At 35.6% G+C, this 27,640-nt stretch overlaps 1 protein-coding gene across 5 annotated transcripts in view; it reads left to right on the forward strand.

Annotated features, from left to right (window-relative positions):
- Window positions 1-27,172, forward strand: part of LOC126969540 (N-alpha-acetyltransferase 35, NatC auxiliary subunit) — a 28,646-nt gene extending 1,474 nt beyond the window's left edge. For all 5 annotated transcript variants that reach the window (XM_050815031.1, XM_050815034.1, XM_050815033.1 and 2 more), the window contains exons 2-14: window positions 394-476; window positions 819-970; window positions 2,299-2,522; window positions 3,016-3,196; window positions 4,157-4,346; window positions 5,997-6,178; window positions 8,021-8,254; window positions 10,969-11,109; window positions 11,966-12,129; window positions 19,098-19,287; window positions 21,564-21,721; window positions 24,420-24,513; window positions 26,964-27,172. In XM_050815031.1, the coding sequence (XP_050670988.1) occupies window positions 398-476; window positions 819-970; window positions 2,299-2,522; window positions 3,016-3,196; window positions 4,157-4,346; window positions 5,997-6,178; window positions 8,021-8,254; window positions 10,969-11,109; window positions 11,966-12,129; window positions 19,098-19,287; window positions 21,564-21,721; window positions 24,420-24,513; window positions 26,964-27,104 (2,130 nt within the window). In that variant the 5' untranslated portion in view covers window positions 394-397 and the 3' untranslated portion in view covers window positions 27,105-27,172. The remainder of the gene's footprint in view (window positions 1-393; window positions 477-818; window positions 971-2,298; window positions 2,523-3,015; window positions 3,197-4,156; window positions 4,347-5,996; window positions 6,179-8,020; window positions 8,255-10,968; window positions 11,110-11,965; window positions 12,130-19,097; window positions 19,288-21,563; window positions 21,722-24,419; window positions 24,514-26,963) is intronic.
- The last annotated feature ends 468 nt before the right edge of the window (window positions 27,173-27,640 follow it).

Genomic DNA, 27,640 nt, shown 5'->3' on the forward strand with positions numbered 1-27,640 from the left:
TGGATGTCCATGGGCAGCTGAGCCCCCCATCACATGAGCCTACCTATCTTCCGACTCTTATAGTCATTGACTATTTGACATTTGAGTATGTTTGTTGCATCATTTTACATATTATATTGTAATTGAAATTATTTGTAAATCGATGGGAATATAAATATTTATATAAAAGAGTGGCAATGAGTTTCATGCTACTTCTTCTCATTAACTCAACCCTTTACAAAGTAGAGGTAGATTCAAAAAGATTTTTTTTTTTACATTCATAAGTGTCACTTCCTACATGAATAAAGTTATTTTGATTTGATATGTATAAAAAAGGAAATGATACTGGTCACTGAAGTTTGAATGTAATGACAAGCCATATCCGTTATCATCCATGCTTTCATTTGTTTATAGGACAATGGATTCTCTTGGGACTTCACCAGAAGTCACTTACAACTGGGTTGATATAACCACTGATTTCTTTAGTCATATTCAAGGTATGTATAACATATTAAACTATTATTTCTTTTTTAATATATAAATATCAATAAGCTAGCTGTAACTAAGTGACTTTAAATGCAGTGCAACAGTTTTCAAGAACTTTAATTGTTATATTATTTTATTAGAGCTATAATTGTATAGATTCTAGTGTATTGAGATATTATTAAGAAACCTTTGTTTACAATTGAATTATGTTCTCTATAAGTAAGCCTTTATAATTGTCACTCTCCATTAGAATTTATAATTCTAGCAAACAAAATTATTTTCTACTTTTCTAAGCTATTTTTATGTATATTCTACAGGCAATCTTTTTAATCTAAATTAAATAACATTTCCAGACTTGCAATTGGGAGAGCTTCTTCATGATGGACATTTATTTGGGCTATTTGAAGCAATGTCAGCTATTGAAATGATGGACCCAAAGATGGATGCAGGAATGTTGTGCAACAGAGGAAATCCTAAGCCGCTGAACTTCCAGCAGGCTTTAGCAGTAATTATTTAACTATACTTATTATAATATTTATAATAAACGCTACTAGCACCTATTCCGACAGTGAAGCAGTAATGTGTTAGCATTATTGTGTTTCGGTCAGAAGGTCGCCTTAGCCAGTGAAATTACTGGGCAAATGAGACTTAACATCTTATGTCTCAAGGAGCTCCCAGGCAGAGAACTATTATTTTTTCATTCTATTATGTAAACCACTCAATCTACTGACTATTGGAATCAATAAATATAAAGTGTATACCTTAACAGCCAACAATACAAATTCAAATATTTTTACTAAAAATAAGATTTAAAATCACTTATTCAACATCAAACAACTACATACAACATAAACAATTAGTATGCCTCAGATCTGAGAAGAACAGTGCAAGTAACTGAGCGGGATTTGTTTTTCTTTACGTTACAATGTATTATGTAGTATCATGCAATAAAATGTAGAATTAAATAGCCTGAGGGGTTTGCTCGATTTCCAGTCTGTCATATCATGCATTTTTGATACCTCTGGTGCTGCGATCGAGGTATTAGCATTGGTGATGATTTACAATTAGATATACTTGATATACAGTGTGTCGCTACAGTGGCGACATTAAATAAATACAAGGGTAGAACTACTTAAACATACGAAAATAAAATTCATCGAAATAAATAAATTTTCCATAAAATCATTTTGGAACAATCTGCAAGAAATCTAGTAGCTGAGTGTTAGCTTACGCACTGACATGTATCTCGTTCCGTACTTTATGCGACCACGTAGGGGTGATTAAATATTTGTTTTCTTTATATATAATACCACAGTGTCAAGACGAAGGTTTTTAACCAGTGTGTGTTGCCAGTGATGAATTACGGTACGCAGACATGGTTGCTAACTATGGGCCTTATGAGAAAGCTCATTGTCGCTCAGAGGGCAATGGAGAGGGTTATGCGTGGGTTATGAGTTTCCCTGCGAGATCGAATCAGAAATGAGGAGATCCATATAATAACCAAAATTATCGGCATAGTCCTAATGATTGCGAAAGTGAAGACCCCCACAAGGTGGACCGACGATCTGGTCAAGATCGCCGGAATAAGTTGGACGAGGGCAGCGCACGACCGATCGTCATGGAAATGTTTGGGGGAGGCCTTTGTACAGCAGTGGATGTCTTCCGGCTGATGATGATGAATATATAATTTGTTTGTTTGAAATTTTCAATTATACTTATATAATTTTATTACGATTAAGGTTAGATAGCTCTACCATGTGTTCATTTAATGTCGCCCTTATAGCATCGCGCTGTATATAGATATAAATCATTCTTATACCCTTTTTTTTTCAGTGTGGCAAGCTAAAAGTAGATGATCTAGAACCTGGTGAAATAATTGGTGTGATTGATGCGACTATGGCCTGTATTGTCTCATGGTTGGAAGGACATTCCCTTGCACAAACTGTGCTCACTAATATATATTTACATCAACCTCATTTAATTGGAAATAAAACATTAAAGGCCTATTGTATTGCTGTGTACAAATTACTTGACTGTATACGGGATTGTATTAATAAGTAAGTAACAATTTCACAGCATATTCTATCTAAAAGGCGAGCTGAAGAGCTTGGACGACAGTTACTCATCAGTTGTCCCATATATTCTTTTGCCTTTCACTTCCATAAACAAAAATAAATGTGTGTACCAGAGTAGTGTGGACATGGGTAAGAAGGGAAAATTCTTTATGACATATATTTTTTCTACTATTTACAACTTCACAGAAATTGGGTATATAAGGCTTAAGAAAAGAGTTCCATATTAAAATATAGCTATTTAATTATTATAAACATGCATACAAATAAGTATTTTTATTTTATCACGTTCAAACTGTTATGTATATTATTCTTTACATCAGTATACTGAACGTTTGATCAAAATAACATGTATTTTTGATTCGCCGTTTCTTCCGAAGCGCTGATAGTGTTTTAACTAAAATTAAAAATAATTCTAAAGGAATCAATTTTGACAAAATAAAAAACTTTTTTCACATAATGTTTTTTTATTTGGCAGAGCTCAAGTATTTGAGGAGGAAGACTTTTTGCCGATGTGCTACGGCTACAGACTTGGCTCTAACCCTCAGTCTGGAAGCAATTATGACGCCTCACTTGAAGTGACAGAACAGAAGTGTATTGCTATGTTGAAAGAGCAGGAAGAGGATTTGAATAAAAAGGCTAAAAGCATTGATGATGAGGTAAAACTTCTTTTTGAATATTGCCAATTTAGACAATTCTATTATCTATTAAGCACTTTTTATTCTAAGTAAGAGGATGTCTCTTAACTTAGTATGCCGCTTGGCAAAGGCCTCCTCTAGCTCTTTCCATTGGAGTCTGTCATGGGTCACTCTTCTCCAGTTGGGGCCCGCTGTGAGTTTGAGTTCATCCTCCCATCTTGTTCGAGGTCTCCTCTGGCTCCGTGTGCAACCTCTGGGATACCAATCTGTGACAATTCTGCTCCATTTCTCCCGGCCATCCCTCAACATGTGGCCAGTGTTTAGACAATTAATAGAGTTTAATATAATTGTCATATTGAGCTAGTCAAAGCCACTACTGAATAAACATTATCAGTAGTAACAACATACATCCGTCGTCTGAATTTTTCCTAATCATTCTACTATTTTGTGGTTGGCTTTTTAGCTTATTAATTGTATTTAAAAAGTTTGTTATTTTTAAGTGATATCCCTGACTTCTGGTATTAATCCAACTTTAGGTTTAAAGATATTTATTTCTCATTAAAAACATAATATTGTCACTTACATGAGAACATAAAAATATGTTGTAATAATTTATCCGCCGTTCTTTAGATGTTCAGTACATACATATTACACATTATAGTACTTATTCTTCTTCACAAAATTTAGGATTACACACTTTTACGGGGCACTGTCACATAACAAATTTATCTAAGTTTAACTTTATATAAGTATATACTATGAAATACTTACTAAATTTTATGGAATATGCGGTATTCGAACCCGCAAATGAACAAACATTACTAAGATTTACGGAACATTCGGATGGTGGCTTAGTTGGGAAGACCGTTACCCGAGAGACATTATGGGTTCGAATCCGGCATCGTCTAAATTTTGGTACAAATTATAATTGTATTTAATTATTTAATATTAGATTTAGTTAAAAATATCGATTAATTTCAGGCAAACAATGCATGGGCCGGTGTTGCCGCAAGGATACGCTTTACGAGAATGTTTTATCAAGCACTATTTCTGATCACTAAGCGAGATTCACAATCCGGGGTAGATTGTGTTGCATTATTGAACGGATGTTCGGAGACTATGAAGGTTATAATAAAAACAGCTGAAAAAGGCACTCAGCCTGAGGAGAATTGTAAGTTCTGATTTTCATCAGTTTTAAATATAAATACAATTTTGCTAAAATCGTGATAGGCAAGCAATTATTTATTCACACAAAAACCAAAGTCATATTTAATTAAAGAAATATGTTTTTATTTTGTTATTAGGTATAACTTAATTTTGTAACCAGTTCTTAAAGATTTATTTTATTAAGTATTACTTTTCTAAGAAACATGCCCATATTAATAAGATATTATTGCCATACTAACTTCGTGAAATTTTTTTTAGAAAAGAATTTTTTTTAATGTAATCATATGATCATATTATAACGTGTCCACCATACTAAAAATAATACAAATAATTCAATTGCAGTATTTTTATTTTGGCGTGTTTAGCAAAATAGTCTTTTTAATATAAATAGTCAATTTCTCGTACAACTCTGAAAGAGCGGCGATATCACAGCTTGAATCTATCACAAATCACGTTTTTTGTTTACAATAACCAAGCTTGTTTGTAACATAAACCACATGATGATACCTCGGCTAAAGTAGACACCAGTGGCTATAGCATCTCAAGTGGCCGCGCCCGGTTTGGCGCCAAAACAACTGAGCAGGTGGCGTCTGCGGCCGGACATGAGAGCGTAGCTTAGGTTAAAATAGGGTTTCATATACTGTACCTAACTGTAAAACTACACCATATGAGTGCAATAAATATATATATGAATATGAAAATTTTCTCTTGATGCTTTCATGCCATCTTACGAATGCGTGGTATTTAATGCTTTGTTCAGTTACTTCTTGTCCCAGGACTATCAGTCCTTGGTAAAGAAAGTCCGAAATTCAAATTTCTGCTAACGCAAATAAAGTAAACACCGCTGAAGTAACTTCAAAAAATATTGTGACTCACCTGAGATTATATTTTTTTATATAATACATTCATCTAAACCTGAGAGTTTAACAAAATATACCAAGATTTACGTACGATGCGTCACTCGGACGGATGGTTCAGATAGTAAGAGCGCTCAGACGGAACCCGAGAGGCGCTGGTTCGAGTCCGCATCGTTCCTAAATTTTGGTTACAAATTTAATTTGTATATTTAATACCAGAAGTGGGTTATCACTTTATAATAACAAATTGTTTAAATAAATCTTGTTATATCTACGGTATTTCTGGTAATGATTCTGTGATATCAAGAGCAGTATTTAAGTCGATATTTTGACAGATCTGACTACTTATAGCATAAAAGGCATTTATTTTCTCAAAATTGAATCCATTAGAATTATTTTTGATGTCACTTCTAAATCATTAAATGGCGCTCTGGTAGAGAAGAAGCGGCGCAAGGAACTCTGACAGCATTTTTTTTGCTCATTTTAATAAGATATACAATTTTGTACTGTCATTGTTATAAAATAATCATAATCTAGTCGTAGGAATTACGACAGATCCATTCTTAAATAAAACATTTAAATTTATTTATATTATATAATGCCTGAATTGCCTAAGTGAGTGGGAGTTTATTATAAAAGTGTATACATTTTTCCTTTATGTATTTATGTATCTTATGAAACCTACTAGAATTAGTTACAAGCAATCCCTTATTTCCAGTGTTACAATAATGAATATCATCTAATTAGAGCAAAAAGGCATATTAAATAACAATTAATTTGTCAATTGTTACTTCCAGCGGACGCACCAAATCCGATGGGCTTCGAGCCGATGATCAATCAACGTCTGCTCCCGCCGACATTTCCACGTTACACCAAGATTAAACCAAGATCCGAAGCCTTGCTGTACTTTGATGAACTGGTTACGAGACTGCGGCTTGCTTGGAAGATCACTTCTTGCACTAACTTTCATGTTGCTCTGGTATTATATGTTTTATTTTATTATCAACAAACAGTAGCACGCAGTGCTTAGAAAAATATCAGTAATAAATTTCATAATTATTAATTAATACTTAATTACAAAAGTTACTTGTATGAATATAAGTGTAGTTATAAAAATATATTAGCTTAGTTTGATTCTAACCTGTGGTACCCATAAACTAGTCGACATCCTGTGGAAAGGATCCTCGAACTGGTAAACACTTTTTTCATCTTTACTTTTATCATCGCGGAACTTTAACATTGTAATTATTATGACGGGTAATCACGATATATATTTTATTAATTTGATGCCGATATTTCGATCCAATTGCATGAATCGTGGTCGCGGCGGAACTGCGGAGGCGGCGAGAAACTCTTGACACATTGACACTAATAGTACATCAATCAGTCCACACGGCCTTTGTATGCCTAATTCAAAAGATTATATAGAATAATTTATATTTGTACAATTTGCTCTTTATTACTTTGTGTGAAATATTTAAAACGCTTTTCATATTAAAATATATATTAATCCACCATCTACATAGGTGGCGGTCCTCCACAGTGCGCATTTCAAGGAGCTTTCTTTCACAAATCTGTGGAATGAGCTTCCTCTTGCGGTGTTTCCGGGACGATACGACATGGGTACCTTCAAAAAAAGCGCGTACACCTTTCTTAAAACCCGGCAATGCTCCTGTGATTCCTTTGTTGTTGTAAGAAAATGTGGGCGGCGGTGATCACTTAACACCCGTATGCTCATTTGTTCTTCCTTTTCCTTTATGCATAAAATGTATTTGTAAGGCGTGCTTGCAAATTGTTCAACGAAAATGAGAAACTTCAAAAAAAACATTCGTTCAACTGCAAATGTCTTCGTTAACTTTAATTTTCAATTCATAATATTATACGATAATTTTTTTTATTTTTGCAACTAAATCAATATGTATACTCACTATTTGTAATACAGTAAGGAAACGCCCGATCAAATTTTAAGCATTTCTTACTTTCTTTTGTAAATGACTGTTTGTTTATTAATAATAAATAATAAAACAAATAAAGTGAAGTACGCTTTACAGAAAAAAATGTATTTATTTATTATAGCTTACCAACTGGATACATAGTTTAAAATATATAAATAAACTCGGCTATCTAACAAGAACAAGCTAGAGGTACCTAAAATATGTAATTATTACGGTATGCGTAGCATGCAATGGGTAATACCTACATTAATAAATGAATTAACTACCCATATAGCGTCACAATTGTCGAATTGTAAAACAAAAAATCAGGTGAAAAACTTATTGCGAAAGTTCTACTTAGCACAATGTCCATAATAAATAGACTTAAGAAATACTGGTAGGGACTTTTAAATTGTCACACACAAAAACATAATATTGATTTGATAATTTGCGAAACACGAGAATTACTGCCGACAAACTGCTGCGCAGTTTGGCAGAATAATATGTAAACATCGCTTTGTAATGTTGTATCAGAAATAAATGGTTTAATAAAAAATATGTATAAGTGTTACTATTACATATAGATAAGTGTTACTATTTACATATCTATATTAAAGTTATGCATAACGTTATTAAACTAACTAATGCTAAAAAAATTACAAAAATAAAAGTAATGAATGTACTACTAATTACTTGCTTACTAGTCTATATTTAAGCTTTTTAAAAACAAGGACCTTTTTTTTCATAAATGTTATAATTTGATAAACTATCAATATTATGATCAAACCTAAATATTTTATTATAGCTTACACATATGAATTGGATGGGAGAGTTTAATCCGTAGTTATTTCTATAAAATTAAATAATGTATCGAAATCTCTTTGCAGGATTTCTTTATGGAGTTCAGTCGTCAACGCGCTTGCATTCTTTCCCGATCAGCCCTGCAATTGCTGTACCTCAGTCCATCGCCTGCGTCGATGGCCTCACAGACAGTCCACAGTAGCACTTCGGTGCAAGCGAGACCACACCATCTATTCATTGAGATCCTGAGGGAGTCGGTCAAGAGTTTTGTGAATCCTGCAATGCCCACTGCTAAGTCGGGATCTGTTGGATCGATCCAGGTACCTATTTATTCAAAATAACGAGTTCTTTCTTGTTCTAATTTCTAGTTGAATTTAGTACTTTTGTTGAGACGCGAGTGCGTTTACAATTTATTTAAATATAATACTTAAAAGATTAAAGTGGCGTGTAATTGTAGCTTCAGGTATTGTGTTTGTTCGTCCCCCTGAAAATATGAGCCTGCAAAGGTCACGAAACGTCGGGATTAATAAAAATAGTAAAATGTTACTGCAAAAGCATGATGTAAAATACAAAAATATCGAACATCAGAACTCGATTTTAGAACAAAATAGTTTTTCCTAGGCCAAATCAGTTCATCTTTTAGGCGAAAGGATAAACCAGTGCAGACTAGATTTAATTAGTAACTCCTATTGGCCTTTGGACAAACCCATTTCGCCGGGGCTGAACTAGTTGAGCCTCACATAACTAATATAAGTACAACTCAGAGAAACTGGTTTGGCCCAGTCCTTACTAGTTCTGCCTAGATTAAATCCTTTAAAATGTATTTTGTGCTAGTTGTATTGTGAAATATCCAAAGTCCCAAAAAGATTGTTGTAGGATTCACTTTGGCTTTAATCTAATAATTATACCAGTGGAGGGCCTTTGCACAGGATGCCGGCTAGATTATGGGTACCACAACGGCGCCTATTTCTACGGCGAAGCAGTTATGTGTAACCATTTTTGTGTTTCGGTCTGAAGGGCGCCGTAGCTAGTGAAATTACTGGGCAAATGAAACTTGACAAATTATGTCTCGAGGTGACGAGCGCAATTATTGTAGTGCCGCTCAGAATTTTTGGGTTTTTCAAGAATCCTGAGCGGCACCGCATTGCACGGATGGGCATGGCGTAAAAATCTATCTCGACCTTTATTATCATTTAAAAAAATCTTTTACCAGTATTCTCTACACTGAAATTATCACTTAATTCTCCGCTAATTCGCCTCTATTGCATGCGCTATGATCGTATGTTGACAGATGGTGCTTGCAAGTTTGCCATAATATTATCAAATGTTAATTGATGGAGAATAACTGTTACATTTTTGCGGAATTTTATTAGAATCGAATAATTATGTTCTGTGTTTTTTTATGACAATAGGGGTCGAGACAAGCAGGACGTTTAGCTGATGGTAATTGATACGCCTTCCCGTTACAATGCAGTGCTGTTCAAGATTCTTCATAAATTTCTCTTTCACCACAGAAAAAGGCGCCCACCCATAATCTAGCCGGCATCCTGTGCAATGGATCCCATCGGTAAATGCCCTTAGTTGCCTCTTACGGCAATCTTGGGCCTGGGACTTCCCTTTCTATGCTCAGGGAAGCACAGGGCAAGTTACTGTGTATTAGACGTATTTGAGAGTTGTATTATTTTATTATTTATTTATTTATTCAGGAACAAAACAATAGTAAGGTTACAAATATACATAAACTAGAAGACAAAACAGTTCCATAAATTAAATACTAATTATGTTTACGATGGACAATGCGAGACAAAAAACAACATAGATATTTTAAAGCAAAAGTGAAAACTACAAAATTACAATATACAAAACGAAAATTTAATCAGTTTTAAGAGTAGATTTATGTAAGAACAGGACACAACAACGATTTTATTATTAAGATTTACAAATTTTTTACATTGAGTATAATATCACGTACTATTTTTGTATATTTAATGAAAATTTATCAATTTCAGTAAGATGTATATTGTTAAAACTACAAGAGCGCCTCACAAATGTATTTCCTGCCTAATTGCTTTTATAAGGTGATACATAAAAGTAATCTTAGTACGAGAGGAGATTCGCGGTTTTATAAAATTAATTAGATTTCGCAAGGATGCTGAGTCAAGCTCGATCGATATAATTTCTTCTGTTAATTAGTGGGGATATTCTGTGTCTTTGTAACGTAGTGCCATAATCGATAAAAATATGCCCAGTCCGGTATTCCAATGATCATAAGAATTTATTTTGTATACCTTCAATACGAGCGATATGAAGCTCGTACTGAGGGTTCCAAATCAAGCAAGCAAACTCGAGGATACTGCGGATGAAAGCGTAGTAAAGAATTGTGAGTGTATTTGGTTGCCTAAATGGTTTTGACAGACGTAATGCCATTCCTAATTGCTTGTAAGCCTTAGAGGAAATGTTGTCGATATGAAGATTAAAGTTTAATTGAGAATCAAGGGTTACACCTAGGTCCTTAATACTGTTGACTCGTTGAAGTTTCTTACTAGAAAGAAAGTATTCAAAAACAATTAAATTACGTTTCCGGGCAATTGCTATTGAATAACATTTATCAGGATTTATGAACAGTTGGTAATTTTCACAAAGTAATTCAAATCTTTGTAAGTCTGATTTTAACTGAACGCAATCTTCTCGAGATTTTATTATTTTACATATCTTTGTAGCAACTGCATAGAGAAAATGATGAGTGTTCCTAATACACTTCTCTATATCATTAACGTACAGTATAAACATAAAAGGCCCTAAATGTGAGCCCTGTGGTATACCCGAAGAGATTTCAAGGTACCTGGATGTATAACTCTTTAGTGCAACAACTTGGCTACGATTGGAAATATAAGAAATCAACCAACGAAGTAAGTCCCCGTGTATACCGAATTTCGACAATTTAATAACTAGCGTGGTATGGTTTAATTTATCGGAGGCTTTTCTAGAAATCCTTTTTTCATATTTTTATTTCATTCACGGGTTGTAATTTCAGGTTCGCGAGTACGTGGACAACTTCCTGGCGCGTTGCGTGCGGCCGTTCGCGGTGCTCTTGCAGGTGTGTGGACACAACCGCGCGCGGCAACGAGACAAGCTCGGGTTGTTGTTAGACGAGCTGGCGGCCTTGCAAGAAGAGGTATAATACATTTAAAAAAAGTTGAAACGATAAAATCAACGTCATGGCTCTTAGGGCTATATTTCACTAGGACACGATGGAGGCGCAATCAGGCAACCAACAGATATATACAGATCTATAGAGAGTTACTCTACCCAGTGTCCACCAATTTGGTTGCGCGACCATCTCAGATGCGGGCACAGAATGTTACTGGTGGCGCCACCACGCTGATCGCTCCACCACCGCGAGCTGTATGGGGTCTTACTCACTCGGCCGCCACAGACGCTATCACCTCATTGCATGCAACACGTGTGCACTGTTGTTTTTTGTTTTTTAATTGCATTCGATGGATAATTTCGATATAGAATAGTTTATTATCTTTGCAAATGATGCTATGTCGGTTCAACTTTCAACAAATAGCGGTTTCTCTAGGAAGGCCCATATTTTCAGCGGCTTTTAGAGTGTCATGTAAAACTTTGGAATCCCGATTGTGTTGGCCACATTTTCTATTGAGTCTGTAGCTTTAAGTTCCCTTTGCCACTTCTTTCAATTCAACATCCTCCCCCCCACCCCTCAACGCAAATCGAATCATTTATGTCATGACGACCCATATAGCCGAATAGTTGGTGAACCCGACTACTAAGCTAGAGGTCCCGGGTTCGAATCCCAGTAGGTGCAATCATTTATATTATGATGAATATGGATGTTTGTTTCCGAGTCATGGATGTTTATAAGTATTAATGTATGTTTTAGTAAGTATATTGTATTAAATATATTGTTGTCTTGTACCCATAGTACAGGCTATGCCTAGGTTGGCCAAGATAATTTGTTTAAAAGTGTCAATATTATTATTATTTCGCAATCTAAATGTTTTCAGGCAAATAACGTGGATGAAGTAGTAAGCAGTGCCAATGGCACGGCTACCAGGGCGTGCTTCAACACGTGGATCCTGTACCACGTGCTGCGGGTCATGATCGCATACCTGCTGTCGGGGTTGGAGCTGGAGCTGTATAGCGTGCACGAGTACCATTACATATTCTGGTGAGGAAATGATGAAGTTTCCATTTTTAGGAACCCTTATATATTTTTTGTGCAAAATAAGAGGCGAGACGAGCAGGACGTTCAGTACATGGTAATTCATAAATAAAATTTGAAAAACAAAATTTTATGAACGATGCGGCACTCGAACCCACGACCTCTGGCGAGTCCCGCATCGTTCATAAAAAATTATTTTTCCTAGAAGTTGGGGTATCACTTTAAAAACATAACAAATTGTTTTATGGTAATTGATACGGCTCTGCCCATTACAGTGCAGTGCCACTCAGATTTCTTGAAAAACCCAAAAATTCTGAGTGGCTCTACAATTGCGCTCGTCACCTTGACACGCCCAGTAATTTCACTAGCTACAGCGCACTTCAGACCGAAACAGTAATGCTAACACATTACTGCTTCACGGCAGAAATAGGCGCCGTTGTGGTATCCATAATGTAGCCGGCATGCTGTGCAAAGGAGCCTCCCACTGGTCCCACCATCTAGAGCGTAACTAAGCCCCGATTTCACCATTAAAGTTTAGAACACTTTAAACGAATCTTACGCATGTAAGTTTTACACGCACGAGTTTACAGATTCAATGCTGATTTCTTCAAGACAAACTAAACGCAGTTTAAGCCTAAACACGTTTAAAAGCTAACCGCCGAATTTTGGATGTTCAACATATTTAATCACGTTCAAGAGTGGTAACTGTAGTTATCGTAATAGAAACATTGACATTTTTTTGTTTTTTTTTTTTTATTATTGAACCAACAGCACACAAAAATTAAACTAATAACAAAAATATTATGCGATGGCCGACTGCCAATTACAGGTTCACTCTATATTTTATGGTATAACATTTAACACTCTAATTAAACTATGATTAAATAAAAAAAAAACTAATAAATATAAAGGTATGAGTGTATATGTGTATGAATGTATGTGTGTATGAGTGTATGAGTGTATGTGTGTATGTGTGTACGAGTGTATGTGCGTATGTCTTAAGTAGTTTTCAACTCTTCGATTACAGTATACTTAAAATGATTTCCTTTTTGAAAGAGCTTTTAGTATGGACGAAAAAAGGGTGGTATGCCTTGTACGCTTATTCGGGATTCTAAATTGCATGAATGAAGATGTAAGTTCGGGGCAGTTAATTTTATTGTTGCACACGTCATACAGAAATAAAATATCGAGTAAAGTTCGCCGGCCGCATTAATTTATAGTGGTTACAGGATTCCTCATAACTAGAACCATAATGCTGAAGGCGATATTCAAATACCTTTACAAATTTTGATTGAATATTCTCTATTTCATCGATATATATCCTATAATATGAATTCCAGATATTACAGCAGTATTCTAAGACGCTACGAACATGTGAGAAATAAAGAACTTTTATACACTCTAAACCTGAAAAAGGTTGACTTACGCGTATAACGAAACCTAGTTTCCTGTAAGCTTTTTCAGTTATTGCAGCAATGTGATCTGACATTGACATTTTTGTATCAAACACTATTCCTAAGTCCCTAATGCTATTCGTTCGTGTTAAAGGAACATCAAGTAATGTGTATTGGTATTCTAATTTATTTCTTTTTCGCGTAAAGGTGATTTGAAAACATTTAGTTACATTGACTCCAATACGGTTGTCATGATAATAGTCACACAGTCTGATTAAATCACTCTGAAGGTTTATTGAATCTATTTTAGTCTTAATGCGAGCGTAAATTTTAGTGTCGTCAGCATACATAAGAAACTTAGCAAACTGGAAACAGTCGCCAATATCATATAAATAAGATAAATATAGTAATGGTCCCAAAATTGACCCTTGCGGAACTCCAGAAGGAACATCCACAAGGTCAGAACGATGCCCAGCCAAGACCACAGCTTGCGAACGATTGTACAGGTAAGACTCCATCCAACGAAGAAGATCACCACGAATCCCTAGTTCCTGCAACTTGCGTAAAAGTATAATATGGTCGACTCGATCCTTCTCAAAATCAGTATAAATTACGTCAATTTGATAACCATCATCCATTCCACGCTGAACGTAATTAGTAAAAACAGCAAGATTGGTATTAGTGGAGCGACCATGTATGAAGCCATGCTGCTCTAGAGGTAAGTGACGAATGATTATGGGATACAGGTAATTGTGTGCTACCCTTTCCATTAATTTACCTAACGTATTAAGTATTGATATAGGCCTATAATTTTCAACAGATGCTTAAGACCCTTTTTTATGTATGGGTACAATATTAGCAGTTTTCCATATTTTTGGGAAATATCCTTCAAGAAAGCAGCGATTAAAAATTAGTGTTATAGGCGCTGATAGTGATGCAGAACAAGCGACCAGAAAGCTTGGTGGAATTTTATCACAACCCGGGCCTTTTGATGTATCAAGAGTTTTTAGTAATTTTTTTACCTCGTCAATCGTAAGTTGAATATTGCTGAATTGCTGATTGTATCATGACAAATAGACCGTTCCTCTGAAAAAACTTTATATTACGATGCAGGTGAAATAAAATTTTTGCAGAAGAAATCATTAAAAGCATTACAAATATCATAATGATTTGAGATAGTCTCATCTTTATAAAGCATGACGCCAGCGTAAGCAGATTTATTATTTCTTTTGGATTTAACATAAGTCCAGATTAATTTAGTTGTAGATTTTATTTTATCCTCAGAGTTCCTAATATATTCTGAATAGCAACTTTTTTCAACGTTTTTAACACGCCGACGTAATTTAGAAAAGGAAGCATAGTCGTTCGGATTATTGTATTTTTTCCATAGATGATGATATTTTCCTTTCTCTTTTATTATATTTATGAGATTTCCTTAGTGTACCACATAGGAAATGTGTAAGTGTGCGAAACAGTTTTATGAGGTACAAATTGCGATATCGATTCATACAATATGGAGTAAAATTTATCGATCGCGTCATGCAGTGGTAAGCATTCAAGCGAAGTCCAATCGTAATTAGAAAAATAGTAGTTTACAGCATTATAATCTACCTTATTATATAAATAACGTTTCGTATTTGTACGTTTTATTGACGGTAATACGATATCAATAACACAAATATCAATGGCAGGGTGGAAAATATCCTCTTTAACTAAAGGTGATTTTGATTTATTTATAATTAAAGATGTATTGGAATAAATTAACTCCGTGGCAGTATTCTGGATAACGATGCTTCCTTTTTTTAGTACAATAGGATGCCCCTGTTTCCAATCAATACATGGCGAATTAAAATCCCCTGCCAGAATAAAATTATCATCAGGGTGAGAATTAAATAATTTCGATAATATCTCGCAGAGTTTCTGTATCCGTGATGGAAGTATCTGGTTAGGAGGAATATAAGCACAAATGATACTTAAGTCACATAGTGAGCCTAGAGTGCAGGCAGGTATAGATATGCACATACATTCCAGATCATCATGTTCAAGGTCAAAGCGCCGGCGAGCACCGAATCGCTTCGCACAAGCAATTAATACTCCCCCACCAAACGCATCACCTCTCGTGGTACGGTCACGGCGAAATACGTCGAATCGCGCAGAATCGCACAATTCCGAGTCTAAAATACTAGGACATAACCACGACTCAGTAATAAGTGCTATATCTATTTGTGATATTGATAGGTTGTTAAAAAATATGTTTGTCTTTGTCCGCAGTCCTCTTACATTTTGATAGATTAAGTTTAATCCTATATTTTGCCTATTCAGTGTGGAAGACATAATAAATAAATAAATAAGTAATAATTTTAAGCATTGTCACGTAAAAGTTAATGATAAATTGAATAGAAAGTAATGATTTAAATTTTATTTGTAATTTTATGTAATTATTAGTTGATTGGAACCGAGAGTTATCAGCACTAACTATTATGTGACGGGAATATAATATATATACAGTATCGACTATCAGGAAAATAAGTATAAAAAATATAGATACAAAACTTTTTGCAAGTGTTTGGAAATACATTATTATTTTTGAAATTACGGTAAAAGAAATTGTTTTGTGAAAGAGTTGTGATGTATTATGTGTGTAAAACAGTTTTTTAGTGTGAATGTGAGTAATTACTAAGTTGTGTTGATATTCTTTCGTATAGTTATTGTATGTGTTGTTGTTGTGTAAAGTATATGGTGCGATGCATATTAAATTACAACAAGTGATAAAAACGAGTAACGTATTAAAACTAACCAACTGTACATATAAACTAATTGGCATATTTTGATTAAATCCCCCGAGGTTATAATAGAGATAGGTGGCGAGGTTTCGTTGCGACGTACAAAAATTCGGCAGTTTTTTGTCCAATTAAATTTAAAATTCATATCTTTACATTTTGTTTGCATTCTCTGAACAGTGTACGGTTATTCTTAGTAAGATGTTCATTTATGTAAATTTTGGTATTATCTAATGTATTAACCTCGCCACGTATTCCAACATCGGACGGTTTAACATTCCGGTTTTTACGGGATGCTGCTATGATCGCGTCCTTAGTACGACGATGACGGAAACGAGCAATGATGGTGCGACCCTTAGCGGCACTACTTGTTCGACGGGCCTGGACTCGGTGCGCAAATTCCACATCATCACTCTGAATGCTAATACCTATCTTTTCAGCCAGTTTAAGCACTATGTCAGTAGTATCTTCATCTTTCGATTCTGGTACACCCACCACCTCAATATTCTGCAAACGACTCCACTGTTGTTGGCTTGCATTTTCTTCCTCCAAACGTTTTATACGCGAGGTATGCGTGTCGACATCTGCTCGTAGCCGTTCGTTCTCTTCTCTCAGGCGTTTTAATTCGGCAGAAGTGGTGCTCAGATTTTTTAACAAATCGTCATATTGATTACTTATGTAAGTGAGAGTTGATTCTATAGATGAAATTTGGCTTTTAACCGACGACAGTGCACTTTTTATAGCATTAGAAATTAATAAAGGTAGCTCGTCTTTTCGGGCTGCCCACTGTATTCCGTGGACTGAGCAGTTGATGGATTAGCCTTCCTGGTTGTGATATACGATACATCCTCGAGACATTTTACCGGGGTATCTATGTTGTCACCAGCTCTGGGCAGTTTGCTCACACATAATGGACATGTCCACGAAGGTATTTTCTTAGCATTGTCTAAACTCAATCCGACGCATTGGTAGTGATAAGATCTCGTACAATTAGGACGACAGCAGATGATTTTCTCAGATTGGCGCACTGATTTTTTACATGCGTTGCTATTAGACATTTCAATAGAAATCAAGTGTAGCAAGCAGTATTAAAAACTGACGGTAGGCGTCAACCGGTTTGTCCGCTAATGCGCAGCGTGCTCACTGCTATTCACACAATGATTCTTATATTCACAAAACTTTGTAATTGTTTATTTATTACAACATCATTGTTTGAATTGTATTATCTATAATTAATTTTATTCACTAATTAACAATTGAACTTGACCATAACAAATATTTGGAAACACTTATTAATAATTTAAATTAGGAGATACCGAAAGAGCGTCTTATCTAATTCGCAACGGTAAGCGAGTTTAGAATGATACAAAGAGAAAACAGATTTAACAATTTTGATTTTATTCATACTTGTCGATGACTGTTTTGACAGGTATTTGATAAGTTCTGTTTAAGTAACTAGTTTAACTGAATGAAAACTCTGCCTAATAGACGTGTAGGCAGAGTTTTGCTTCAGACAATTTTTGAGCGTGATTGTGACTCTATTTATTTACTGTACGCCAATGTCATCTTTTTATAAATAAAATTCTCGTGTGCCGGTGTTTGTAGTTAAACTCCTTCGAAACGGCTAGACCGATTCTCATGAAATTTTGAGTGCATATTGGGTAGGTCTGAGAATCGGACAACAACTATTTTTCACCCCCCTAAATGTTAAGGGTGATCCACGTCAATTTTTTTTTAATTTTTTTGATTTTTTTTTTAAACTTGTTTGATTATGAGTCAGCATTAAAAAATACATACAACTTCAAATCTTCACCCATCTACGATCAACAGTTACTTTTGTATCGCGATTTTAATATCGGCAATACAACGTTTGCTGGGTCAGCTAGTCTTATTATATATAAAATTCTCATGTCGCGGTGTTTGTTCCCAAACTCCTCCGAAAATGTCTCCTCTCGTGTGTAAATCGGTTAGGTCTGAGAATCGGCCAGCGTCTATTTTTCATACAACTAAATGATAAGGGTCACCTACCCCTAAATATTTATTTTTATTTTATAATGATTCGGCATTAAAAATACATACAACTCAAAATTTTCACCCGTCTACGATCAACACCTATTTTTGTATCGCGTTTTTAATATTATTCTATTCCATCCACAGATACGCAGTAGAGTTGCACGATGGCAATCGAATATTGTAGTACCATGATGATGAATAGTATAATGATTATTGTAGTACCTACAATAAATTTTATATTTTATTTGGTAGTCTGAGAATCGGTCTTCATCTATTTTTTATACCCAATTTTAATTATTGAATTTTTTTTATTAATTAATATGGCAACACAACGTTTGCTTTGTCAGCTTGTATATAATATATAAATTTGTTCAACTTGGATTTTTTTTGCATAAGTTAAAACCATATACATACCAGTGAGAGGCTCCTTTGCACAGGATGCCGGCTATATTATGGGTACCACAACGGCGCCTATTTCTGCCGTGAAGCAGTAATGTGTAAGTATTACTGTGTTTCAGTCTGAAGGGCGCCGTAGCTAATGAAATAACTGAGCAATGAGATTTAACATCGTATGTCTCAAGGTGACGAGCGCAATTTTAGTGCCGTTCAGAATTTTTGGGGTTTTTCAAGAATCCTGAGCGGCACTGCATTGTAATGGGCAGGGCGTATCCATTACCATCTGCTGAACGTCCTGCTCGTCTTATCCCTTATTTTCATAAAAATAAAAAGAAATACATTATATTTGTTGAGCGCAACCATAGTTAATGATTAATATCTGAATCTGCAGGTATTTATACGAGTTCCTTTATGGGTGGCTCGTGTCGGCACTGGCTCGAGCAGAGGCTCTGTCTGCAGAGCCCACGAGAAAGACTGAGAAGCGGGGTGGAGCACGCAAGTTGAAGAAGCGAGCAAGACCCAACATGAGGGAGAGCTTGATTTGTCAGGTGATGCAGAACATGTGCGGGGGCTACTATAAGGTGAGATGGAACTTCTTAAATTACTCACTCCCACAGAGTACTAGTTGTTGTGTGCAGTTTACGTCTGCTTCTGTTCGGGCGTCTCCGCCGGCACTCGGCTTCATACAGGAGGTCTTATGTTAGATTACCGCCGATTAACCCGAAATTCGGTACGAAACGAAAAAACGACGAACTGCGAATTAAATCCTATTACCAAAGTTCTTCGGATCCGTATAGTGCGGACGGATGTCGTTTCAGAACTAAGAGATAACCATATAAAGTGAAGTTGTAGTTACGATCATAATAATGTGACACAACGAAAAAGTTAAGTAAGTGATTTTTCGAATATAAAGGTAATCGAAAGATAAAATGTATAATCGTGAATTTGTATCGATTTTCGGATCCGAAACACTTTCGTAATAGGAAAATGTACCATCCGTCAACCGATACTTCGTATTTCGATTTTGGTCATAGGGCTCCAGGTTCGACGTCGCGGATTCCGAATGTGAGCCGGGGACTGGCCGCCGACCGGCACTTCATCTTACGTCTCTAGGAATGACGCACGCGCATTTCTGCTCTGATATCCATTTACCAAATCATTGTGTTGTAGTTATTTACAATATTATAACCAGTGTTACAGTCCACTAGTTTTCTTTCTAAAGTCAGTCAGTCAGTGAAAACGTAAAAAAAATGAGTTTAGAGTTAGCCTCTATTTCGAGCAACACACGCACTAACACAGTCACGCACACTGAAATAATAAAACTCGCCTGTTTGTATCGGTTGTCTAGCTGCATAGTCAAAACACTATAGTCTATATAAACATATAAATTATCTAACTTGTAACCTTACCTTTTTCTTCTTCCTAGTCTCTTTATCAAATCAAATCCAATCAAAATCACTTTATTCATGTAGGTCAAGGAAATCACACTTATGAATTTCAAAAGTTTTCTTTTCTGTTATATTTACCACCACTTACAGAAGAACTGGCTGACTTTCACACTTTCTACCAGCGGAAAAGGCTTCTTTGAAATGTGATTTTTAAAGAACAATGGTTGAGTTTCATGTTTATTGTTCTCAACATGAGCAGCTTTAGAAATCTGTGGGAGCGTAGAAAGTGTTGCCTCTTTAAATTTCAGTGTTTTTTTATATTTTCCTATAACTCTGGAAAAGGCTTTTCGAATTATACCATTTTATTTGCCCGATACACTGTTGTATGGTTTTTTGGTTAATAATAACACTTAGTGAGGGATAATAATCCGAAGGGAGAATACTCTCTTACGTTTTTTACATATGAGCGTGCGGTATTTCGGCACTTGCAAAAGTCCCGAATTATTGGGTGCCTAGTAGCTATGAAATTGATATATAATTTTATACCACAGGGAGTGACAATAACATAACATATTGCAACAACAATTGGTAACTGTGATGAAGCTACATCAGTTCGGAAAGGAGCTATGTCATGGGAATAACAGAATTGATAAGAAACTCCCAGCCTTTTTTTTATTACATCATATAACAACATAGCCTACACACACACACACACACAAAATCACGCCTTTCCCGTAGGGGTAGGCAGAGACCACTTCTTTCCACTTGCTACGATCCTTACATACTTGTTTCGCTTCTTCCACTTTCATTATTCCTTTCATGCATGCTCTCCGGCTTAGGGTACTCTTGACCTGGCCTTTTTTCAAGACGTCCCTGATTTGATCTTGAAACGTCCGCCTAGGTCTACCCCTTCCAACACTTTCATTCACACTGACCTTATACACTTTCTTTGTCAATCGTTCTTCATTCATTCTCTCGACAAGTCCAAACCATCTCAGTATAGCCTGCTTACTATAATATAATACAATTTTAGGTGGCCTTCGCAGAACCAGACAAGAACCATGCATCATTATCCTCCATATAATCTACTATACTATAGTTAGCTTTCCTTATCAAAGAAGCTTTACACAAATAAAATTTTAAACAAAATTTATGAACGATGCGGGACACGAACCTCAGAGCCAACTCTTCAAGTGACGTATAGTTCATAAATCTTGATATGTCTTGTTCAACTATCAGGTTGTGAGATGTCATAAATTTTGTTTACAAATTTTATTTGTGTAATTAATCCCAGAAGTTGAGGGTTATCTACTATTACTTTGAAATAATAACAAATTGTACAGATGCTTTAATTTCTTGAATTTGTGCTTAGTGAGTTTGAGAATACTGTGTGGTATTTTATGTTTAAATTTAAAACCAAGACCTATGAAAGAGCCCTTAACTCTAGTATACTCTATTGTTTTGTTCAGGCGCTGGTGGCGTTCAAGCTTCAGGGAAAAATCCGTCAGCCGATGAGCCAGTTCGACAACGAGGCAGTCCGCTACAAACACCGGTTTGCGCCACTCGCCGTTATCTCTCCGCCGCAAGTGCACTACCACGAGTTCTGCGAAATGACTCAACCATTGCAGTGAGTAGTTAGTTTACTTTTCCAAAAGGAACTGTTATGTTATCAGTGGGAGGCTCCTTTGCACAGGATGCCTGCTGCTAGATTGTGGGTACCACAGCGGCGCCTATTTTTGCCGTCAAGTAGTAATGTGTAAACATTTAAGCACTCAGAATTTTTGGGTTGGTTGTTTTCAAGAATCCTGAATCTCAAGCCACAACCTGAGAGTTGAACAAAGCATTGCATACAAGATTTTATGACGATACGTCACTCAGTTGGCAGAGCACTGGCACGGAACGCGAGAGAGAGGTCGAGGGTTCAAGTTCTGCATCGTTCATAAAATTTTGTTTTCAATTTTATTTGTGTATTAATCCCAGAAGTGAGGGTTATCACTTTAAAAACATAACAAATTGTTTAGGTTTACAAGAGCGACATCTCAAGTCAATTTCCTAATATGCAAATATTGGGGTTGAGCAGGTTATCAACTGTAAAGTAGATCCTGTAGATGAAGCCACAAACTGAGAGTTGAACAAATCATGCAAGATTTTGTAACGATACGTCATTCGAACGGTTAGCTCAGTTGGAAGAGCACTCGCAAAGAACGCGAGAGATCGTGGGTTCGAGGCCCGCATCGTTCATAAAATTTTGAAGCTGAACGTCCTGATCGTCTCGTCCCTTACTGTCTGAAAAAAATACAGAACACTTTAGACTACAAAGGTTTTCTCTCTGTCCATTACAAGCTAAAAGGGCATTTGAGCCACTGAATATCCCGAACACATCCTACTCGAGTGTGAAGCTATTGGTACCATGAGAGTACGGTTCCTTAAAGCCGTTACTCCCCTGGAAAAGTCTTTATCCCACTTGAACCACATGATGATTCTTCAAAGGCTTAGAAATTCATGGAATGTATGTCTCAGCACGAGATGGAAAAAGGAAACTTCAGAGAAGTTTATTACATTTGCCTTATAATTAAAAAATATTGCCTGTACTTTTACGATCGTCATATTTTTTGCACTACAATAGCAATCACCACATAAGTTTATCTTTATTTGGTATAAACAGTACAGATACAGGGAAGATTGACAAAATACCGGCTGTAACCAGACACCCTCCGAATTAGGAAGGGCCCCGCAGAACTCCCCATAACTGCATCATATCTATTGTAATTTTAGCAAGAAAGTTGTTATTACAAAATAAGGGTCAATATCACTTGTACAACGTTAGTAATGCTGTCAGCTGGTACGGTGAAATACATCTCTGCTTTTTTTTTTATTCTAGGGATTTTTGATAAGAGAGGAAGGAGAAGAAGAATTAGATATCTTTTATTCATAAACGGTCTGCATTGCATTTTTATTAAATAAAAATAATCTGCATCACAATATTTTTTTTTCTTGGAAATTTTGATTGCCAATATTCAGAATCATGGTCCAATTGCAAAATAAATAATATAGACATTTTTTTTTTAAATTTATCAATATAATAATTAAATCTACAAACATATAAATACATCAAGAACAAAAAACACTAAAGTTAGGCTAACTCTAGATAAGAACACATCTGCATACAACAAGAACTACCAGATAATTATTCATAGGTCAGTGGTGCATAAAATTATATTACACTATGAATAATAATAAATCAAATTTAATTTCAGATTATTTACCGTGAAGGTTACAACTTCTTAAATCTTATCACGTATTAAGAAAAACGGTTCAATGAATTAATTATAGCATCGATTGATATAGGCTTTATTAAAGGCTCTTAGTGTCTTGAGGAAAGTTCAGATAACAAGACGGTTTGACGATAATCAAAAAAGGCATAGAAAGTTACGTCATTTATTTTCTCTAAATTACTTTACAATTATTTTTGATGCCAATTAAATTACTAACACAAAAAAGGATGTCGCTCTGAAAGATGTGAAACGTCACAAAAAAACTTCCAACTTTACGCAAGTTTAAGAGAATATAAATCAAATCAAATTTAGATTCTGATCAGGTTTATTCAATTAGGTCAAAAATGTACAGTTATCGATGTAAAAGTAAGTTTTTTTAATGGTAAATACGGGACAAGACGAGCAGGACGTTCAGGTGGTGGTAATTGATACGCCCAGCCAATTACAATGCAGTACCGCTCAGGATTCTTGAAAAGCCTGAAACTTCTGAGCGGCACTACAATAGCGCTCGTCACCTTGAGACATAGGATGTTAAGTCTCATTTGCCCATTAAATTCACTAGCTACGGCGCCCTTCAGACCGAAATACAGTACTGTTTACACATTACTACTTCACGGCAGAAATAGGCGCCGTTGTGGTACCCATAATCTAGCTGGCATCCTGTGCAAAGGAGCCTCCCACTGGTAAAATATCTATATTAGTGGTCATAGTAGTGACATCTACCATTTAACAACACTTCGGAAAAAGTTCAGTTTAAATGAGAAGAAGTCGCAAGACACTCGTGGTATAAATGTATGGTATCATTTTTATTATATCCAGAAAATTAACAACATTTACGATCCATGCGTCAATCGAACGGTTGGCTTGACGGAACTTTAGAGGCGCGGGTTCGAGTACCGCTTGGTTCATAAATTTTCGTTAAAAATCTGATTTGTATTTTTATTGTTGTACATACGACCATTAACGTTTCAGTTAAACTAAAAAAATATTTGATGTTGTTTATAATGCAGTGCTAATATAACGGGGAAAAATAAAATGTTATTGTTCCAGGTACGAAAATCCTGTGTTATTATATGTAGCTGGTTACAAACATTTCCAGCAAGCAAGGAATCTTCTAGAGACTATTACGACGCCTGATCAAGAGGTACGAATACCGTGGTATTGATTATAAATACAGTAAAAGCTCCTTATTTGCGCTTCCTTCATTTGTGTTTACACTATTCGCGGATTAAAAATTGTGACCCAATTCCTATATTCGCGGCTAAAGATTTCTTTATTCACGGATGTAATCGGTACATAGTAGTACATGCCTATTAATAAAAAGAATTCCAACATAGCCGAAATTGCGAATGGAATAGGACGAGATGGGTTCGAACAGATAGAATCAAGTGAGATTCGGGAGTTGTTTGAATCGCAAGATGAAGATTTGACTGAAATCCACTTGGAGGAAATGTTAAATTCACAGCCCATTGAAGAAGAGGCTTCAACAAGCACTGGAAATGTGACATTTAATTTGACAAGTCTTAGTGAAGGTTTAAGAATGGCAAATGAGCTTTGTGATTTCTTTATGAAAATTGATCCGTCTATGGAACGAAGTCTTATTTTTAAGAGACAAATTGTTAGTGCCACTACTGAATAAAGGTTACTCAATTTGAACTAAAGGAGCTTTTAAAAACTACCAAGCAAGAAAAAATTACAAAATTCTTTAAACCGTTGCCGTATATTCAAAACTTCAAATTAATTGTTTTTTTTTTTAAGTTTATTTTGTCACCAGGAACGTATCCCCTGTAATCCCATATAAATTACTATTCCGTATTCACGGTTTCTGTATTCGCGGCATATTTACGGAACTCCGCGAATAAAGAGGTTTTACTGTATATTGTTTTGTTGTCATGGAATGTTGCGTGTCGGTCCTATATTCTGAAATGAGTAGTACTATTTTACTTTAATTACTAAAATTTGAGGGATAGAGAGGCACGATTGGCCTAAAAGTTGAGACTTGTAATGCATCTTGTACTTTGACTATTAAAAAAAGTAGCATCGGTCGGGGACTGCAGTAATAATAGGTTATGATAAAATTTTGTCTAAACAATTATCATGACTCCATTGACTTACTATATAAAACTAGGACTCACAATTGCCTATTAAAAGATCGACAAAAATGTCCGTGTGGCGTTATGTATAAATTAAATTAAAACATTCATTCAAATTAAGATCTTATTTCGTAGCAGTAATGTTCAAAGTCTATTCCATCTATTGTATAAGCTTATAAGAAGCTCGTTGATGGTGGTGCGAGAGTTGTTCGTTGTCATATGTAATAGACAAACATTCTCCTCATTACGTTGAGACTAAATTTTAAATGTTCAGGTGTGCTAGTTTTACAGATGTTTTAGTGAGTTAATGAAGTGTGTAGTATTTTAGACAATCCCCATGACAAATATTAATTAACGGCGTCGTTTTACGTATGCATTATTTTATTTTCTAACACATATTTTTTAATTACTTAATATAATCTTTAAAAAATAGAGTGGTATTATATAAAATATATTACAAAATATTTTAGTGAATATATTCTACGAAAATAAGCAGTATTGAAGCATCAGTGTTACCTGTGAAATGTTTCTTTCTTTGGATTGTATTTATTTATCTACAGCAACACAAACTAACACAGAACACGACATCATTATATTTTTAAAATTAGGTAATATCCGTTAAATCACAGAAGAATTACGCTAAAACACTAAAACTGAAATACGGTCCAATTTGACAGGAGACTAATGGACACTGAATTGTTTCAAAATGGTTTCATAGTCTTCTTCTTCTATTCGGTCTCTTTCTCACACCTAGGTTTATATGTTAGGATAGTTATCTCATTTTCACACAGGATTCGTCTATAACGGTGGTATAATAAGTTTATGAATACGACAGTCGAAGTTTGAATATGCTGTTATTTGGACAGTTTTTCACTGAATACTTTGTCATTGCGTGGCGTTGTATTCAAAGCACCAGTGGGAGGCTCCTTTGCACAGGATGCCCGCTAGATTATGGGTACCACAACGGCGCCTATTTCTGCCGTGAAGCAGTAATGTGTAAGCATTACTGTGTTTCGGTCTGAAGGGCGCCGTAGCTAGTGTAATTACTGGGCAAATGAGACTTAACATCTTATGTCTCAAGGTGACGAGTGCAATTGTAGTGCCGCTCAGTTTTTAGGTTTTTCAAGAATCCTGAAAGGCACTGCATTGTAATGGGCAGGGCGTATCAATTACCATTAGTTGAACGTCCTACTCGTCTCGTTCCGTATTGGCATAAAAAAAAAGCGCGGTCCAAACACAGCTGAATGAAATCTGCCTAATAGACGCGAATTTTGAGCGTGATTGTGATACTAGTTGTTTACTGTACGTCAATGTATGACTAATATAAATGATGATTTCTTATGACGTTATCAAAACCAATTTTTTTTAAGAGTATCTTTTCAAAGGTAGTGCGCTCGAAAACTGTTAATTCTTAAGTAAATTTTACATGGCCCCAAAGTTTTTGATTGTACGCGAATTATAATAACACACAGTGTAAAATGAATAATATTAATATTTACAGGTACAAGATTTGCTGAAGGTGGCGAAAACGAATTTCATTGTTCTTAAACTGTTGGCCGACGGACATAAGAAGGATTCTACGGTGCCGCCAGATTTTGACTTCTCAGCTCACAGACATTTTCCAATCATTAAAATCGCATAGATATATGTTATTATCGAATAATCTAGTCCAATCTATAAGAATATTATAACTCCTATGTATGAATCAAAGTTCTGATTGAATATTTTATTATTAGTGCAGATTTTTCCTATTTAACTTTGTCAGTTACTTTGTCGTGCGTCCAACGTGATTTTCGGCATGACATGAGTACGGTAACTAAGGGTACCTGGTTTGCGCGCCATTTTTATGTAATAATAGGAGGACATGTACACACAAACGTGCGTACGGGTCACCTGGTGTTAAGTGATCACCGCCGCCCACATTCTCTTGCAACACCAGAGGAATCACAAGAGCGTTGCCGGCCTTTAAGGAAGGTGTACGCGCTTTTTTTTGAAGGTACCCATGTCGTATCGTCCCGGAAACACCGCACAAGCAAGCTCATTCCACAGCTTAGTAGTACGTGGAAGAAAGCTCCTTGAAAACCGCACATCTGGATGTGTGGAGGACCGCCACACATCCAGATGGTGGGGATGATATCCTAACTTGTGGCGTGTCGTGCGAAGGTGGAATACGGCGGC

Source organism: Leptidea sinapis, chromosome 18 (assembly GCF_905404315.1).
Source record: "Leptidea sinapis chromosome 18, ilLepSina1.1, whole genome shotgun sequence".
NCBI classification, from domain to species: Eukaryota; Metazoa; Arthropoda; class Insecta; order Lepidoptera; family Pieridae; genus Leptidea; species Leptidea sinapis.